Below are 21,277 nucleotides of genomic sequence, written 5' to 3'. Positions count from 1 at the left end.
GTTATAATAGACCCGAAGTGGAAATAATCCAAAAATCCATCAATAGATGAATGGATAAACAAATTGAGGTACATTCATAAAACGAAATTCTATTCAGCAATAAAAGAGAACATGATACACACAACAGGGACAAGTCTCGAAAACATTAAGCTGTGTAAAAGAAAGAGTACATACTATATAATTCCATTCATATCAATTATTAGCAAAGGCAAAACTAATCTGCAGTGACAGCAGAGCAGAAAGAAAGTGGTTGCCTGGGAATGGGTGGGCATGGGGGAGTTTGGGGGAATAAGAGAAAAGTTCCATATCATGCTTGTGATGGTACTTTATACAGTTGTATACATTTATCAAAACTCCACGAACTCAATGAGTACATTTTATTGTAAGTTATACCCCAAATAAAATTATTTTCAAAAAAGCCAATGACAAATCAAGGAAAAAAAAAGATTTTAGCATGCATTCAAAGATTTAATATTCTTACTCTAGAAAGAAAATGCCAATAATACCAACAACAAAACCCCAGTCTCCCAACAGAAAATGTGAAAGACACTGTGGATTTCTAGAATGCTGAAAAGCTCGCAGAAGCACCTGAGCACTGACAGGTGCTTAGAAATCTTAGAAAAGATGCACATGTGAATCTAATGCTTGTTAACATTCCCTTAATCCGAAGCTGATAACATTTTTCTGGAATGGTAATGTTAACTCTCACATATAAAAGGCTGTGGCTTAGCAAAGAGTGAGTTTTTCTAGAGCCTGGCAAAAACCAGTGTCATCAGATAAAAGAGAGAGGGAGACTCTGCTGAGATTCACTGTATCTACTGCAGTCATGTGTGATCACCTCACTTCTAGTAAGATTCTATTCCTGTTGCCAATTAAGCAAGGAACTATAACTCCACTGTGTATGAGTATGCGTTCTCCTTCCACCCACCTGAAATGCATCCGTTGGCATCAGAAGTGAGATTGGCACAGACACACCACCACCCTTGTTAAACGAGTTTGGAACTGGAAGGAGTGTTGGGAAGGTAAGTAAGGGAATGGGGCCTGAGGAAGTCTGGGAGGAGATGACAGAAATTGCAGCAGCTGTGTGAGTTTTTTTTTCTGGAGTCGTCCTAAGAGTGGAGTTCACAGACTGTTCTCCTACTTACTGACAAGTTGAGCTCAATGGATAATTTAAGAGAGGAAAGGCAAGAGAGTCCAATGTGTAAGTCACGGATGTCTCACTAATGAAGGTGGGGATGGTCACAGGTTTCCAAAGGCAGCACAGGGAGATAGGGTAGGTATGGTGGAGGACGCCCTTCACATGCCTCTTAGATGGGTAGTCAGCAACTTTTCAGGCCAGTACTGCATAGGCGCTGAAGTTTATTTAGATGTGGGAAAGTATAAAAATAGAGCAGCGAAATGCTTTAACTCTTGCTAACCCAATTCTCTCTGGAGGGGAGATAAAAGACCAAAAAAGTGATATAATTGATCCAATGGTTTTAAATGTGGGAAGGGGTGATAATAAAGTTATGAAGAGCTCTTTCTTGACCCTTCCTGAAAAGGTGGCCAAAGAAAAGATTGGTTCTAATTTAAAGTAACTGTGTGAATAACTTGATTTTAAAACTCTGTGCTAAGTCTTTCCTCTCAGATGATTCTTAAGCTGAGACTGTGATTTGAACAAATATTTTTTAAACTAAATGGGTTAAAGTTAGTGTTTGAAGTTTCCAGAATTCATTTAAATAGGAATATAATATTTCCAGTGGTAAACAGTAAGACAATTTCTTTTTGAAGAATATTTGGGCTGGGCATGAAAACTTGAAAACAAAACAAAACGAACTCCATCATTTCCAGGATGACCCATGTTTCCCAAGAAGACAGAATTAAAATGGTCTCAAGACCACTTAGCTTCTGTGTTTCAGATATAGTTTTATTTAGGTGAAGACACTAGTGCTGGATCAGAACCAAGTGAGATAAAAAGGAGAGGCTAAAGTCTTAGGAAATAATTTCCGCCATTTGGATATCTTTAGCATTTTGGTTTCTGCAACATCTAGCTTGAGAAGGGAGATGCAGATAAAAGATGGATTTTTATACATTTACAATTATATATAGAATATGTTTTTAACTTTAGAGATAGTATCTCAAAAGGAGTTATGAACTCTATACTTTTAAAAAAAGGGTTTGAGAAAGAGAAAACTGACGATGTCTCAGTGAAGGATTATAAATGCACTCTGATCAGGAGCTCCAGCACCAGGAGGGGAGGAGCCAAGTAGGGCTGAGCAGAGGCAGGAGCAATCTTAAACACTTAATGGTGACTGGGTGAGGGTACAGCAAGGTGCAGAACACTGTGCCCTACAGAAGCCATTCTTCCATGTCCCCACTCTAAAAAGGGCTCAACAGTGCTCAATCTATCTCAGCCTATACTTACTCACGCTGAAAGAAGAAACAAGGGAGAAAAAGGAAATCACGAGACCTAGTAAAAAAGAAGCTGCATTCATCAGCTGCTCTGTGTGTGTGTGTGTGTGTGTGTGTGTGTGTGAGAGAGAGAGAGTGTGTGTGCATGTGTGTGTTAAATGTTTGGAGAGATATTATACTTCAATAACAACAACAACAAGCACTCAATCCTACAACTCAACAATAACAAGAAAACCCAATCAGAAAGTATGCAAAGACTTGAACAGGTATTTCTCTAAGAGGATATACAAATTGCCAAAAAGCACATGAAAAGATGTTCAACATCCCTAATAATTACTGAATGCAAATCAAACCACAGTGAGATATAACCTCACAACCATTATGATGGCTACTATTAAAAAACAACAACAACATAAGAAATAGAGTGTAAAATAACAGAAAAGATCATGAAACTAAGCTGGTTCTTTGAAAAGATATACAAAATTGACAAACATTCAGCTAGACTCGCCAAGAAAAAAGAGAGGACTCAAATAAATAAAATCAGAAATAAAAGAGGAGACTTTATGACTGATATCAGAGAAATACAAAGAATCACGAGCCTACTATGAACAATAATATGCCACCAAATTTGACAATGTAGAAGAAATGGATAAATTTTTAGAAACATACAACCTACCAAGACTGAATCATGAAGAAAGAGAAAATCTGAACAAATCAACTACTAGTAAAGAGACTGAATCAATAATCAAAACCTCCCCAAAGAAGAAAGTCCAGGAGCAGTCAGCTTCACTGGTGAATTTACCAAACATTCAAAGAAGAATTACTACCAATCCTTCTCAAACTCTTAAAAAAACAAAAACAAAAACAAAAAAAACAAAAAGAGGGAATGCTTCTAAACTCATTTTATGAGGGGCGCCTGGGTGGCTCAGATGTTTAAGTGTCTACCTTCGGCTCAGGTCCTGATCCAATCGAGCCCCACACCGGGCTCCCTGCAGGGAGTCCACTTCTCCCTCTCCCTCTACTGTTCCCCCTGCTTGTACTCTCTCGCTCTCTCTGTCAAATAAATAAATAAAATCTTTAAAATAAATAAATAAAAATAAACTCATTTTATGAGCCCAGCATTACCCTGATACCAAAATCAGACAAGGATGCCACAAGAAAAGAAAATTATCAGCTAATAACACATTTATGATAAAAATATATGCAAAAATCCTCAGCAAAATATTAGCATATCAAGTTCAACAACACATTAAAAGGATCATATACCATGCAAATGAAAACCACAGTGAAATATCACCTTATACCTGTTAAAATGGTGATTATCAAAAAGACAAGAAATTACAAGTGTTGGCAACAATAATTGTCGGTGGGAATGTAAACTGACATAGTCTCTATGGAAAACACTGTGGAGGTTCCTCAAAAAATTAAAACTAGAACTACCATATGATCTAGCAATTCTACTCTGGCTATTTTATCTGAAGAAAATGAAAAGATATATGCACCCCATGTTTACTGCATCATTATTTACAATAGCCAACATATGGAAACACCCTAAGTGTCCATTCAGTGGATGAATGGATGAAGAAAATGTCTCTCTCTCTCTCTCTCTCTCTCTCTCTCTCTCACACACACACACACACACACACACACAATGGGCTACTATTCAGCCATAAAAAAGAATCCTGTCATTTGCAATAACATGGATGTACCTAGAGGACATTATGCTAAGTGAAATAAGTCTGACAGAGAAAGACAAATACCATGTGACCTCACTTACATGTGGAATCTAAGAACAAAAACCAAAAACCAAAAAAACAAGCTCACTTGATACAGAGAACAGACTGGTGGTTGCCAGAAGTAGATACTGTTGGGGATGGCAGAGGAGGTGGGGGGTGGGGTGCGTAGGGGGGGATAAGTGAAGGGGGTAAAAGGTACAAAATTCTAGTTGTAAAGTAAGTCATGGAGATGTAATGTATACCATGGTGACTACAGTTAGTGATACTGTATTGCATATTTGATAGTTGCTAAAAGAGTAAATCTTGTAAGTTCTCAGACAAGAAAAAATATTTTTTTGCAACATATACATAAGGTGACATATTACGTAGATGGTTGTGGTGATCATTTAGCATTATGCTATACACCTGAAACTAATATAATGTTATATCAGTGATACCTTAACTAAAGAAACAACAACAAAATAACAAACGTTAGTGGAGAAATTGGAACGCTTGTGCAGTGTTAGTGGGAGTGTAAAATAGTGTATCCACTACAGAAAGAAGTACCGCAGTTCCTCAAAAAATTAAGATAGAATTATTATAGGATCCAATAATCCCACTCCTGGGTATATACCCCCAAAAACTGAAAGCAGGGTCTCACGAAGATATCTGTATACTCATGTTCATAAGCACTAGTTTAGTCACAGTGGGCAAAAAGTGGAAACAACCCCAGTCTATTGACAGATAAATGGATAAACAAAATGTGGTATATACATTCAATGGAATATCATTCAGCTTTAAAAAAGAAGGAAATTCTGGTACATTTTTCAACTGGATAAACCTTGAGGACATTATGCTAAGTGAAATTAGCCAGTCACATCCCACTTGTATGAGGTGCCTAGAGTAGTTACATTCATAGAGTTAGAAAGTAGAATGGTTGTTGCCAGGTGCTGGGCTGGAAGTGGGGAGCCACTATTTAATGGGTATAGAGTTTCAGTTTTGCAAGATGAAAAGACTTCTGGAGATGGATAGTAGTGTTGGCTGCACAATAATGTGAATGTACTTAATACCAGTGGATTGTACACTTAAAAATAGTTAAAATGGTAAGTTTTATGTTATGTGTATTTTACCACAATTAAAAACAAATTTTAAAAGCCCAAAATAGGCAAGGGAGAATCTGTTCAAAATGCTAAGACCAGAAAGGGGAAACCATTTGAACTCAAGTCCAAAGTAAATTGAGGATGGAGCAAAGGTCTCCCCGCCTTCTTGCCATACTAACCCTCCACAAGAAATAACAAGAGAATGGCCCAGTGGTGGGTATGCATGGAGCCCTCCGGCAATGACATCATCACATGAGTACAGGTGCTAACTGAACAAGCAAAATGGAAACTCATGGTATTACTGGACACCAAGCTAAGTTTATAATCTGAAACATTAAGTTCCCATGGGCCTCAATAGGAGGTGACAATCAGAGAAATATGAAGTTTAAGAGAAATTATGTTTAAATAGCTGCCAGGTCCAAGCAAAAAGCCCAAAGCCTTGTTGACCTGTTTGGATTTCTACAAAAACATATCACTGAGGGAACTGTTACTGGGCCCTAGCCATCAGTTTCTCTGAAATAAATGACTTTTTTAGGGGTTTGTGCAGCTTCCACAAAGATTTGATAGTACAAATATAGCACATTTTAATCCACGCCAATAATTGGATTCTCTTACTAAAACGGAAGTGGCTAAAACTTTCCATAGCTGTCATGTCCCTACCTTTTATGGGAAAAATTCTAAAAATATCTCACAACCCAGATTTGCATGAGGGGGGAGGGTGTGTAAATGTAATACCAATATAAAATTGCAATGCAATGAAAATGTGTTATAATTCCAAATGTGTTTGCTCTTCTATATGTTGGTTCTTGTGGAACCCAGAAAATACTGTGAATAAATTATATGAACTGATAAAAACTGTTCTTTAATTTAGGGGGTACATTTTTTAATGCATTATTATTTTTAATCACTTTTAGTAACATGTACATTATTTTAAAAAATCAAATACTCCTGCAATAAAGGTAGATTCAGTAAGATCTTAAAAAAATGTATTACATCAACAGGACTAAAAAAAAAAAGGAAATTCATCTCAATAGATACAGAAAAAGCATTCAACAAAATTCAACTCCTATTCATGATTAAAATTCTCAGCAAACTAGAATAGAAGGGAACTTCCTCAGTCTTGTAAAGGGTATCTACAAAAACCTCAGTGCTAATATTATACTTATTGGTGAATAGACTGCTTTTCCCTAAGATCAGGATCAGGCACGGATATCAACTCTCACCATTTCTATTCAACATTGTAAAGGATGTCCTAGTGAGTGTCATCTGGGGGAAAAGAAGGAAGGGAGGCAGGGGAGAGAAGACAGATTGAAAATGTAAAACTGTATTCATAGACAACAGATCATCTATATGGAATATTCTATAAAAACATCTACAAAAACTATAGAACTAATGAGTGTAGCAATATCACAGAATAAAAAGTCAATGTGAAAAAAAGTCAGTTGTGTTTCGACACACTAGCAACAAACTATTAGACATTGAGATTTATAAAATTCTATTAACAATAACGTAAGAACTATGAAGTATTTGTGGATAAATTTAGTTAAATATGTGCAAGATCTATTGGGAAAACTTCAAAACACTGCTGAGGAAAAGTATGTAAGCAAATGGAATGATGGATATAAATAATTATAACATGTTCACAGGTCAGAAGACTCAACATTAAGATGTCAATTTTCCCCCAAATGATTTACAGATTCAAAGCAATCACAGTCAAAACCCCAGCAGGGTTTTTTGGGGTAGGAAAGCTGATTCTAAAATTTATATGGAAATGCAAATAACCTAAAACAGCCAGAACAACTCTGAAGAAGAACAAATATGGAGGAATTATACTACCTGCTTCAAAAATTACAACAAAGCTGAAGTAATCAAGACAGTCTCTTCCTGGAGTAAGGATAGACATATAGGTCAACAAGAACAGAAAAGAGAGTCCACAAATATACCCACACATATATACCAAATTGATTTTCACAAAGGTACCAAGGTAATTCAATGAGAAAAGTCTAGCCTTTTCAACAAATGGTGCTGGAACATTTTATCTGCAAAAAAATTACTCCAGACCCTTAACTCTCACCACACATTAAAAATTAACTCAGTGGTTCCAGAAGTAGATTCCCTAAGATCCATGATCATATTTCATAATAGAGTAATTTTTCTCAATATCACATTGCCTTAATGGAGGGGAAGAAGGGGCTCTATACAAAATAGTATTAGTGTTATTAAATAATACTAAAAATTCATAATGGACCATAGGCCTAAATGTAAGAGTTAAAACTTGAAAATTTCCAAAAGAAAACAGAAAAAAAATTATTGCAATCTTGGAGTTGACAAAAATTTCTAAAACAGCATAAAAAAGCATGAACCATAAAGAAAAAAAGGGACTTCATCAAAATTTTAGGCTTCTGCTCTTCAAAAGATTGATAAGAAACCAAAAGATAAGCCACAGACTGAGAGATATATTTGCAAAACATATTTCTGATAAAAGAGTTGTAATTAGAAGAACTTTTATAATTCAAATATAAAAAGACAACTCCAATTAAAAATGATTAAAAGATACAAACAGGCGCTACACTAGTAAGACATACAACAGCAAATACAGGAAAACACAAGAATGCGTCATTTTATCGCACTTTTTGTGCAATCCTTAGCTTTTGTGCTTCTCATAGATTTGTGGCAAGCCTGTGCAAAGCAAATCTATTGGTGCCATTTTTCCAACAGCATTTGCTCACTTCATGCCTTTTGTCACGTTTTGGTAATTCTCACATATTTCAAATTATTTCATTATTACTGTATTTGTTAGGGTGATCTGTGATCAGTCATCTTTGATATTACTACTGTAATTGTTTGGGGGAGTCATGAGCCACACCCATCTAAGACAGCAAACTAATAAATGTTGTGTGTGGTCTGACTGCTCTGCTGACCAGCCGTTCCCCCAACTCTCTCCCTCTCCTTGGGCCTCCCTATTCCCTGAGATAAAACAATATTGAAATTAGGCCAAGTATGAAATAGCCACAATGAAATGGCCTCTAAGGGGCGCCTGGGTGGCTCTGTCGGTTAAGCCTCTGCCTTCAGCTCAGGTCATGATCCCAGGGTCCTGGGATTGAGTCCCACATCAGGTTCCTTGCTCAGTGGGGAGCCTGCTTCTTCCCCTGCCATGCTCCTCCTCCTGCTTGTGTGTGCACGCTCTGACAAATAAACAAAATTTAAAAAAAAAAAAAAGAAAAGAAATGGCCTCTAAGTGTTCACGTGAAAGAGTTACATGTCTCTCACTTTGAATCAAAAACTATAATTGATTAAGTTTAGTGAGGAAGGCATGTTGAAAGCAGGGATAGGCTGAAACCTAGGCCTCTTGCACTAAACAAGTCAGCCAGGTTGTGAATGCAAAGGAAAAGTTCTTTAAAGAAATTAACAGTGCTACTCCTACTCCAGTGAACACATGAATGATTCAAAAGTAAAACAGTCTTCTTGCTGATATGGCGAAAGTTTTAGCAGTCTGGATAGAAGATCAAACCAGCCACGACATTCCCTTAAGCCAAAGCCTAATCCAGAGCAAGGTCCTAACACTCTTTAATTCTGTGAAGGCTGAGAGAGGTGAGGAAGCCGCAGAAGAAAAGTCTGAAGCCAGCACAGGTTGGTTCAGGAGGTGTAAGGGAAGAAGCCGTCTCCATAACATAAAAGTGCAAGGTGAAGCAGCAAGTTATAACAGATAATAATGAAGCAGATAATAATGAAGGTGGATACACCAAACAACAGATTTTCAATGTAGATGAAATAGCCTTCTATTAGGAGAAGATGCCATGTCAGACTTTCATAGCTAGAGAGGAGAAGTCAATGCGGGGCCTCAAAGCTTCAAAGGACAGGCTGGCTCTCCTATTAGGAGCTAATGCAGCTAGTGACTTGAAGTTGAAGTCAATGCTCATTTAGCATTCCAAAAATCCTAGGGCCCTTCAGAATTATGGTAAAGCCACTTTGCCTGGTTCTATAAATGGAACAACAAAGTCTGGATGACAGCGCATCTTTTTACAACATCGTTTACTGAATATTTTAAACCCACTGTTGAGACCAACTACTCAGAAAAAAAAATACTTCTTTTAGAATACTACTGCTCACTGACAATGCACCTGGTCACCCAAGAGCTGTGATGCAGAAGTACAATGAAATGAATGTTGTCTTCATGCCTGCCAGCACAACAGCCATTCTGCAGCCCATGGATCAAGGAATCATTTTGAGTTTCAAGTCTTGTTTAAGAAAATACATTTCATAAAGCCATAGCTGCCTTAGATAGAGATTCCTCTGATAGATCTGGGCAAAGTAAATTGAAAGCCTTCTAGAAAGGATTCACTATTCTAGATGCCATTAAGAACATTTCTGATTCATGGTCAAAATACCAAAATTAATAGGAGTTTGGAAGAAGTGATCCAACCCTCATGGAGGACTTTGAGGGGTTCCAGACTTGAGTGAAGGAAGTAACTGCAGATGTGGTGGAAACAGCAAGAGAACTATTAGTGGAGCCTGAAGATGGGACTGAACTGCAGCAATCTCAGAATAAAACTTTGACAGATAAGGATTTGCTTCTTATGGGTGAGCAAAGAAGGTGGTTTCTTGAGATGGAAACTGCTCCTGGTGAAGATGCTGTGCAGACTGCAGAAATGATAACAAAGGATTTAGAATATGACATAGCTTAGTTGACAGAGCAGCAGCAGGGTTTGAGAAGATCGGCTCCAATTCTGAAAGGAGTTCTACTGTGGAGAAAATGTTATCAAACGGCATCACATGCTGCAGAGAAGTTGTTGGTAAAAGGAAGAGTCCATCAATGCAACGGAAGTTCACTGCTGTCTTATTTTAAGAAATTGCCACAGCCACCCCAAGCTTCAGCAATTACCACCCAGATCTGTCAGCAGCCAGCATCATCGAGGCAAGACCCACCACCCGCAAAAAGATTATGACTCGCTGAAAACTCAGATGGTGGTTAGCATTTCTTAGCCATAGACTATTTCTTTTTTTTTTTTTAAAGATTTTATTTATTTATTTGACAGAGAGAAAGATAGCGAGAGAGGGAACACAAGCAGGGGGAGTGGGAGAGGGAGAAGCAGGCTTCCTGCCGAGCTGGGAGCCCGATGTGGGGCTCAATCCCAGGACGCTGGGATCATGACCCAAGCCGAAGGCAGATGCTTAACTGAGTGACTCAGGCGCCCCAGCCATAGAGTATTTCTTAATTAAGAAATAATTTTTTAAATTATTTATTAAAATCTATTAAATTAAATAATTTCTTAATTTCTTAACGTTAATTAATGAATGTTGTCTTGTTTTTTTTAAACATAACGCTATGGCACACTTGACAGACTACAGTGTAGTGTAAACCTAACTTATATATACACTGGAAACCAAAACATGCATTTGATTCACCATGTTGTGATACTCATTTTATTATATGGTTTAGTAATTAACCTGCAATATCTCCAAGGTATCTGTCAACACACAAAAAGTTGTTCAATGTCACTAGTCACTATGGGAATGCAAATTAAATCTACCATGAGATGCCCCTAGACACCCATTCGAATAGTTAAACTTAAGACTGACAATACCAAGTGTTGGTAAGGACATGGAACAACTGGACCCTCCATACACTGTGGGAATGCCAATGTGAAAACCAGCTGTGTAGTTTCTTATAAACGCAGATGTACCATATGACCCAGTGACAGTTCCTCTCTTGGGAATTTATCAAAGAAAAATGAAAACATACGTTCATACAAAGGCTTGTACACAAATGGTTATTATACCAGCATCATTCAGAGTAACCAAAAAAATGGAAATAACCCAAATGTTTTATCAAAAAGTGAATGGATAAGCTAATGTGGTTTACATAGACAAGTGAATACTATTCAGTAATGAAAAGGAATGAGTAATATGGATGAATTCAAAAGCATTATGCTAAGTGGAAAAGCCAAACACAAAAGACTACATATTATAGGATTTCATTTGTATGAAATTTTAGAAAAGGAAAACAATGGCAAGAGAAAGCAGATCAGAGGGTAGGCAGGGGCGACTGACTACAAAGAGGTACAAGGAAACTTCTGGGGTTAACTGGAATGTTCTACATCATCATTGTAGAGATGGTTACACAACTATATTCATTTATCAAAACACATCAAGGGCACCTGGGTAGCTCAGTTGGTTAAGCGTCCAACTCTTGATTCTGGCTCAGGTCATGACCTCAGGATTGTGAGACTGAGCCCTGAATCAGACTCCATGTTGGTCGCGGAGCCTGCTTCAGATTCTCTCTCTCCCTCTGCCCCTCCCCCTCCCTGCTTGAGTGCATGTGTGCACTCTCTCTCTCAAAAACAAGAACACATCAAATTGAACACTGAAAATTAATGATTTTATATAAATTATACCTCAATAAAACTGAGTTTTAAAAAGCATTTAATAAAGACTTTTAAAAGTATTATCCAATAGGGGTGCGTTGCTGGCTCAGTCAGTACAGCACAGGACTCTCGATTTCTGGGTCATGAGTTTAAGCCTCATATTGGGTGTGGACCCTACTTAGAATTTTTTTAAAAATGTACTATCCAATATATAAGGTATATATGTACATGCAACATGCAACAAATTGCAGAGTTACCATTGTATTTCTCAGTAGCCGGTCTTTGGAATTTGATAAATTTAGTTTTGTAACTGCATTGCAAAAATCATTTCACATATGATACAAAGAAACCTCTATCAGTTTGTAACAACATTTACCATTAGTACAAACAGATGGAGCAGACAAAACACAGGGTGGCCCCCTATGTCTAAGGAAGCCAAATTGCCTTAATGTCATCATTCAGCAAAGATTCACAATATTAACAGAGGAGAACTAGCTGTGGGCTAGGCATCCCCCCAGTCCACCATCTGGAATATTCTTCATTCAAAGCTGAAGAAGACATCTTATCTTCTGCAACTAATACAAGCCCTAACAGTGGCAAATAAAGCAAAAATGATACAACCATTGCTGTAGTTTTAAAAATCACAAGGAACACAAAGAGGACCTTGCAAGTCACTCCACATTCAAGGATAAGGCTATAATCCATATAAGTGGAGAAATGAATCATCGCAATGTACAACTATGGGATACTGCCATCCTAATAGAATGTGTAAGGGATTCACCAAAAATTCACACCTTTTAAATATATTTGACCTATTTGTTCATGATGTTTTTCCTTACCAGAATGATGACATTCCGCAATGATAAGGATTTATGTCTTTGCTGTTTACTGCTACATCCTTAGCATCTAGAACAATGCCTAGCACATAGTAATTGCTCAATAAATATCTGTTAAGTGAATAAATTATACCTATGTTGAATTTATTATGTCTATATAGATATTATTCACAGGTAAATGATGTAATACTCTTCCCTTCCATTTCTTTCTTTTATAATTCTTTGACTGGAAGTTGTCTTGTTTTTTCATTTTGTTTCTAAATACCAATGCAAACCTAAACTTCCAAGCAAAATGACTTATTTTCTCCTTTATTTACTTCTTCATTTCAAAAATTTCCTACAATATGTGTGGGTACATGTTCATAATAAAGAACAAATACACCTTTATAAAATTAGTTTTATAGAGGGCTATGTAAGTTAATAGCATGCTTCAAGTTTTCTTCTAGCTACTTCCTCAAATCTGTCCCTCTACTTATGTTCTTTACCCTCTCTGAAAAACCCTCCACACATTTCTCTATAAATTTAGCCTGTCTCAACCCAATTTCCCCAGTTAAGAATCCTTTATAATACTGGTTAATCTCAATCCTTTGATCCACTTTGACTCCTAAAACAGAACCATAAACCCCTTTCAGCCAGGCAATATTCAGTATATTTTTGTATTTCCCACTGCTATACAACATTCGATCAATGCTTAATTTGTGGAACCTGATGAATTTCTGCAACCCTGAAGAAGCTTGAGGGTACAAAAATTAACGTAAAGCTACAAAGATAAAGAAATATATTTGCATACTAAACTATAGGCATAAAAACCTACCAGCAGTGTCTGTCCTTGGGAAATGAAGAAATGACCTGATATAACGATGGTGAGAACAAGATACCCAGATTCTTCACTAGAGTCAAAAACCTTGAAAAAGAAGAAAGTGAGGGAAATGTTGATAAGACAATACATTTCTGTAATACTAGTAGAAGTATAATATCTTCTCACATTGATCTTCCTACTCAGAATGTTCCCTTTCCTTCCATTTAATCTGTAATCATTCACTTAGTATATTACTAAAAGAAGTATTTTGAAATGAAAAGAATACTAGTTTAAAAATAAAGAGATGTGGGCCCCGAGCTAACCACTTTTCAGTAACATTTTAATAAGTCATTAATTATCTTTGAGCCTCAGTTTCCTTTCTGTAAAATGGGGATAATGCCTTACATGGTTGCTGTGAGACTTCAGAGTCCTAGTTTCTTCAGTCATATAAATCCATTTTTACAACATCTCAAACCTGGTGCTTTCCTTTGGATGAGTTTTAATTTGTCAATGTCACTCTTAAAATATGGTGCCCCAAACTGACCATAATGTGCTGGGTGTGGTCTATCTCCCATTACTTGTAGTATAGCCTACAATCACATTAACCTTTGAGGGCGTAGTCTCATTTGAAGAATGATCTGATATCAGTAAAACCTCCTGAAACTTCATCACTTATGTTGGTAAATCATACTTTCACATTCGTTACCTGGACCTAAATGTAAGACCTTGCATTTATTCTCATTATATTTTATCTTGTTAGATTTGGCCTACAGTTTCAGAGGGGAGCTGAGGCAATGAAATCAAAATATCAAAGCGCACGTGACAGATAGACGTAGAAGAGTAGGATCTGGGTCTTTAGTGACTACCCTGTATATATAGGTGGCTTTGATACACTGAAATGTAAACATCCTTGTATAAAGAATAAAATGAAATTATGCATTCACCTCAATGCTCAAAGCTCAAAACAATGAATACATACCTAACTCAAGTATATCTTTTTTTTTTTTTATTTGAGGGACAGAATGAGAGAGGGAGAGAGAGAGCCCGAGAGGGGGGAGGGTCAGAGGGAGAAGCAGACTCCCCGCCGAGCAGGGAGCCCGATGCGGGACTTGATCCCGGGACTCCAGGATCATGACCTGAGCCGAAGGCAGTCGCTTAACCAACTGAGCCACCCAGGCGCCCCTCAAGTATATCTTTATAAGGTCACTACATTCTTTTGATAAATGATGTTTTCATAGTTTCATATGTGGGGTTTACAGCTTTAATGCTATATTTAAACTTAAGATTTCCTACTGAGTTTTCTCTAATTCACTTTAAATTCCAACCTTAAAAAAAAAAAAGGTATTTTAGATGTCAAGAAAGGTATGCTAAACTCTGCACTTCAGTGGTTATTACTCCACCTCTTTTCCAGCATTAGGAACTCAGTTATTTGTATGATATTCTTCCTGCCACAGTTTAAAGGCATTATCTTGAATGCTTCACGACCACTTAAAATCACAAGGATAGGTAGGAGTCAACCACAGTTTTCAAAACTAGAGCCTGGTCAACAAATTCTTTGAGAGGCAATATGTTAACATGACAGTTTATTTTTTTAGGAATGTACTATATATCCCCAAAATATCCCAAAAAGTATCCAACACTTAAATGTACGACTCAATGAATGATGATAAAACAAACACATAATAATCACCACCCAGGTGAAGTAACAGAAAACCCTGCCAGCCTTCCAGAAGGTACTCTAGTGCTATCTCCCAGTCACTACCTGCTCTCTCCTTCCCCTAAGGTAGCCTGACTTCTAACACCACAGTTTAGCTTTATTCGTATGAATGGAATCATATAGAAAGAATTATTTTGTCTGGCTTCATCAGTGTTGTTGCACATACCTAAGTTCATTTGTTTTCAGTACTATAGAATACCATTCTACGATGACACCACAATTTACTATTTCATTCTTTTGCTGATGAATAATGTTGTCCAGTTTAGGTCAACCACAAATAATGCTGTTATGAACATTTTTATATATGTCTTTTGTTGGCTAGAAACACTCATTATGGAGACACCAATTCTTTCCAAATTATAATTTTTTTCAAGTGGTAACTAATGACTTCCATGAGAATCCCTGCTCTCCTCTGCTCTCCAAAGTCTGCTCTCCAAACTGCTACATCTAATTGCCCACTCATGATCTCCACTTAAAGGCCCAATAGTCATTTCAAAATTAACAGCCCCTAACTTGAAGTCCAAACGTTCCCATTCATTCATTTATTCCTTCACTATTTACAAAGTCTCGAGCAAGTGACATCTGTTGCCTATCACTAGGAGTAGAAATCCAAACATTTCTGCCCACTGCATCTTGGTACTGGAGTCACTGTGGAAAACACAACACAGTCAAGCACTGAATGGAACAGCACTTTACTCAGATAAGGAAGAGAGTAAGATTAGCATCAGTAGTGACGGTCAGTTGCCCCTGCATGGGAGAGAGCAGTTCCCTCTTGGCAGCCACACAAAGCAGCTGGCCTGTGCTCCCCGCTCTTGTGCTACAGCAGAAGGACCCCATTCCCTCCCCCAATGGGACAGACACAGCAGTGGGGCTGGCCAGGTGCCATATGATACATAAGCAGAACAAAGGAGCACAGGCTCTGAGGACTCTATCTCTCGGTAAAGGAAGTGTTCTGGGCTTCAGGCCCATTCTTATGGTCGTGGCCAAAAGGGGCTGAAAGACTGCATGAACAAGACTGCCTTTCCCAATACAAAGTGCCTACCACATGCCAGGCTGTTGTAGGCATTTGACTCCCACAGTTTCCACATCAGAGAATATACTTCCGTCTTTCCATTTCCTTAGGCCAGCTGTGGAATCATTGAACCCTCTCCTTTCCTCATACCCATATCCAATCCATTAGCACATCCTTCATGTCTACCTTCAAAATACTCAGAATCTAACCATTTCTCACAGGTATGATCTAAGTTATCATCTCTGCTTGGATTATCATGATAACCTCCTCACTGGCTTTCCCTTTGTGTTCTTGCTCCCCTCCCCACACAGTTCATTCTCAATATAGTAGCTAGAGTGATCTTTTAAACCTAAGTTAGATCATGTCATTTCCAGCTCAAAGCCCAGCAGCTCAATCAGAAACTCATGCAAAGTATTCCACGACTCAGCCTCCATTGCCCCTCTGCTCTCATTATCCCCTTGTGTACTCTGCTCCATCCACATGGCCTCCTTGCTGCTCCTTGAACCCATGAGGCAAATTCATGACAAACCTCAGGGCTTTTATTAATCCTGTTTTATCTGAAACTCTCTTCTCTTAGATTCACATGACTCACTCCTTCATTTTCTTCAGGTCTTTGCTTAAATATCATCTTTTCAGGTAACACCTTCCTGACCATCCTACTAAAACCTGCCACCAATCCCTCTCATTACCCAAACCAGATTACTCCTATTCCTTTTTCCAAGTTTGCTTTCCTCCATAGTTCTTTCCACTTTTGTTACTTCATATTTACTTATCTGTTTACCTATCTTCTTTAAAAGGTAATTGATAAATGGAATTATAAACAATACTCACTCTGAAAGGCAGAATAAGAATAATTAGGGAACAAAGAACAGATGGGACAAATACAAAACAAATAGTAAAATTATAGACTTTATGCCCAACCCTATCAATGATTGCGTTAAATGTAAATGGCTTAAATACCCCCAATAAAAGGCAATCTGACAATAGGACAAAAAGATAAGGTGCAACTGACTATATGCTGCCTATAAGAAATGCATTTTTAATATAAAAATATGAACAGGTTAAAAACAAAAGACTGGGAAAAATATACACCATGCGAACACCAGTCAAAAAAATGTTGTAGTATCTATATTAACATTAGGCAAGAGTATCAAAAGGTATAAAGAAGTTCATTTCATAGTGATAAAGGGGTAGGTTAATCAAGAGACATAATTATCCTAAACATTTCTGTCCCCAAAGACAGAGCTTAAAAATACATGAAGCAATAATTGATAGAACTGTAGGAGGAAATAGACAAATCCACAATTATAGTCAGAGATGTCAATACCCCTCCCAATAATTGATAGAGCAAGTACATGGAAAATCAGTAAGTATATAGTAGATTTGAATAACCAATGAGTATCAACCAACATAAACTCACTGACATTCATAGAACACTTCACCCAATACCAGCAAAATACACATACACATTCTTCTCAAGTATATACAGAGCATTTACCAAGAAAGACAAAATTGAGACATAAAACAAGTCTTAGTAAATGTTTAAGTATGTTCTCTTAAAATTAAAATTAAATTAGAAATCAATGACAGATCTCTGAAAAAAAAAAATCCCGAAATATTTTGAAACAAAGTAATACACTTCTAAATAACCAATGGGTAAATAAGAAATTAAAAGAGAAATTAGGAAGTATTCTGAAGTGAATATACTCCACCATGTTAATATTCTAAAAAAGAAAACCATATAAATACCTCAATAATGAGAAAATATAGAAAAAGCATTTGACAAAAACCAACATCCATTCCTGATTTATAAACTCAGCAAACCAGGAATAGAAGGAACTTCCTCGAGCTGATGAAGGGCATCTATAAAAAACCTATGGTTAGCAGGAAAGACTGAAAGCTTTCTGAGATAAAGAACAAGACAACAATGTTAGTTCTCACCACTCCTATCAACATTATCCTGGAGGTTCTAACCATTGTAATCAGGCAAGAAAAAGAAATAAAAGAAAGAAAGAATTAAAATCATCTTAATTCAGACAACATGATCATTTATGTAGAAAATCCAATTGATTTTCCTAGAATAAATGAATTTTAGAAAGGTTGCAGGATACAAGAGCAATAAATGAAAACTAAATTTATACAAACTAGTAAAGAATGATTAGAATTTGAAATTTTAAAAATATAAAAATTTATAACAGCATCAAAATATGAAAGACTAAAAAATATGAAAGACTTAGGGATAAATATGACAAAAAAGTGAAAGATCTGCACACTGAAAATTGACAGAAATTTAAGGTCACATAAATATATGGAGAGAGATATTTTGTTCATGGATAGGAACATTTAGTATTGGTAAGATGCTAAGGTAGGCAGAATAATGGTCCCTCACAGATTTCCATGTCCTAATTCCTGGAACCTGTGGATATATCTTATGTGGCAAAGGGGACTACTGCAGAGGTAATTCAGGTTAAGGATCTTGAGATGGGAGAGTATCCTGGATTATCCAGGTGAGCCCAATATAATCACAAGGGTTCTTACAAGGGAAAGAGGGAGGCAGAAGAATCAGAGAAGGAAATGTGACTGCTTTGAAGATGGAAGGCAGTAGTACAAGGCAAGGAATTCACGCAGCCTCTAGAGGCTGAAGAGGCAACATTCTCTTCTAGAGACTCCGGAAGGAATTCAGCCCTGCTGACACCTTGATTTTAGCCCTATTAAGACCTCTTTCAGGCTTCTGACTGCCAGAACTATAAGCTAGTAAGTTTGAGTTGTCTTAAGCCACTAAGTTTGTGGCAATTTGTTACAGCAGCAATAATCAAAATTCTAAATTCTCTTGTACAGATTAAAGACACCACATATCAAGCATTTCAGTCAGTTAACATTAACCAAGTACCCACTATATAGTGATTTTTCTTATAAATATTTGGGAAAGGAAAAAAACATAGAAAGGAATATCCCTGACCTTGAGCTTCATTCATTTGTTCATTCAACAAATATTTATTGAGCACCTACTAGATGCCAAGCAGTTTTTTTAGATGGGATACATAATTGAACAAAATATTACCTGCCCTCATGGAGCTAATGGGGGATAGGATATAGGGCAAGGGTATAGAGTACAGTAAACAAATATAACTAGTGGCACTCTAAGGTGGGATGTTGAGAGCAGTCAACCCTGGTTCAGGCAATAAGGGAATGCTTTGTCAAGAATTTATATTCAATAGTCAAACAGACTAACAAGCAATCTGATTTTTACTACCACCATGTGCCCACAATTCTAACCAATGTCACTGATAAACTACCTCTCCCTGAAAAAGTCTTTTGTTGATCTTAATTCTAAACAACTGCTACAGTTACTGCTAAGTTTGAATAAAACATTGTAAGCTTCAAATTATCAGATTTTTATTATTTATTCTTTAATAAACTTTTTTTACACATTCATTTGGGAAATTCCCAATAACATTGGCCCACATATATGTATACTTAACCACATACATTTGTTTCAAGAATAGCTCACAAAGATTTGACATACTTCAAGTTTGCTTAGTGTAAAGTTCTTGTCTCCAACCCTTTCTTAGAATGCAGTTCACTTCAAGCCTGCGGTACTACATTCTTCTGCATTTAAATTAGATTCAAAATAAACCATGATAGCATAGGGACTGTAAAGACAAACAGATTTGAGTTACTCCAATGCTGTCATTTTATGGGACTTGTTGGTATTTATATTTGTGTTTAAAATTTTAAACAATGAAACAAGAGCACAAGCAACAAGATGGAATGTTTTTAAGTGCAAATTTTAGTTCACACTCAAAATATTTTACTAAACTTGAACAGTACCTTTAACATTATTTTAAAATTGTTTCAAACTAAAGAACAAAAAAGAGAATAAAACAGTAATTTTATCATTAGTTGCCTAAATTGTACCGTTGCTGATTCAGGTTTTTTAATCACTTGTTAGTTTGTGGGTGATTAATTACATAAAATATCAGCCTCTAAGCAAAGAATCAAAGTTCAGAAGTTAACTAGATGTAAAAACAATTGGCTAAAGAGTTGTGCTTTTCTCCTGCCTTGTACTATAGTGTGTACTTCCCTTTTATTATTTATTTTACTGCCATGATTATAATAGTGAAGCTAAATAAAGGAGTTTACTATCTACATAATAAACGAATAATTTCATTTGTGGAATTTTTATGAAAATAATGTCATCATTTAGGGGAGTAGAGTGTTAAAAAGTTGTCTATTCTGGGTGTCAAATGCTCTAGGCACATCATTTAACATAATAATAAGTAAATAAATAATAAGCAAACATAATAAATAAATAAATTATCTAGTATGTAGGAAAGTACGGAAGGTAGGGAAACAATAAAGCAGGGTAAGAGGAACAGGAGTGTGAAGACAGGGCATGAAAATTATAATATAAATGGGGTGGTCTGGGTAGGCATACTGAGGTGAGGCTTGAGCAAAGACCTGAAGGCATTAGAGGGTTAGCCAGATATCTGGGAATTCAATATTCACTATTTTTCAGGTATTTGTTGCAATCCTTCATCTAAAAGATTTTTATAGTATGCTCATACACTCTGAAAATGTCTAATTAGAGACTTCCAAGGAGGTTAAGAAAAATGGTATATTGCATCCTTGCAGTCTTCCCTTCCCAAATCCAAACCAAATACCAATTACCTCTCCTTGAGCAGTTGCTAAACATCAGCATCCAAATGGGCCAGAAGGATGGGCTGAGGTCTTAGGATCCAGATAAAAAGTGGTGGCATAATTTCTCCACCCCCAAGAGAAAGGAGGCCCTCCTCTGAGCAAAGAACCCTAGGACAAAGATAGGAATGTCCCAGTTCTTGGGAAAGAACCTCACTGGTAGAAACTGGTAGACCCCCAAGAAAAAGAGCAATACCAGCCTGTGTATTCTGAAATTCCTACTGGTCTCCCAGCCTCTAAGAAGTCACAATGGAGATGGACAACTTACTTATTAGCTGAGTCCTTCCTACTCCTTTACAGAAGGCCCAGAAGGCTGAGACTCATGTACCTCCCAACATTTACCACTTAAGATATATATTCACTGTTGGATTGGAAAGGAAACCCCTTTGGCCAATTGTTTTTTTTTTTTTTAAAGGTTTTATTTATTTACTTGAGAGGGAGAGAGACAATGAGATATAGAAAGCACGAGAGGGAAGAGGGTCAGAGGGAGAAGCAGGCTCCCCGCAGAGCAGGGAGCCCGATGTGGGACTCGATCCCGGGACTCCAGGATCATGACCTGAGCCGAAGGCAGTCGCTCAACCAACTGAGCCACCCAGGCGCCCCAGGCCAATTGTTTTTACATCTAGTTAACTTCTGAACTTTGA

General features: G+C 37.1%; 1 protein-coding gene across 3 annotated transcripts in view; it reads right to left on the bottom strand.

Moving 5' to 3' along the window:
* Positions 1-21,277, bottom strand: part of REC114 (REC114 meiotic recombination protein) — a 114,101-nt gene that overhangs the window by 81,096 nt on the left and 11,728 nt on the right. For all 3 annotated transcript variants that reach the window (XM_027570989.2, XM_027570988.2, XM_027570987.2), the window contains exon 2: positions 13,222-13,311. In XM_027570989.2, the coding sequence (XP_027426790.1) occupies positions 13,222-13,311 (90 nt within the window). The remainder of the gene's footprint in view (positions 1-13,221; positions 13,312-21,277) is intronic.

The sequence above is a fragment of the Zalophus californianus genome, chromosome 6, assembly GCF_009762305.2.
Source record: "Zalophus californianus isolate mZalCal1 chromosome 6, mZalCal1.pri.v2, whole genome shotgun sequence".
NCBI classification, from domain to species: domain Eukaryota; kingdom Metazoa; phylum Chordata; class Mammalia; order Carnivora; family Otariidae; genus Zalophus; species Zalophus californianus.
Note: the sequence above shows the minus strand (reverse complement) of the source record. Positions and strands in the feature narration are given on the sequence as shown.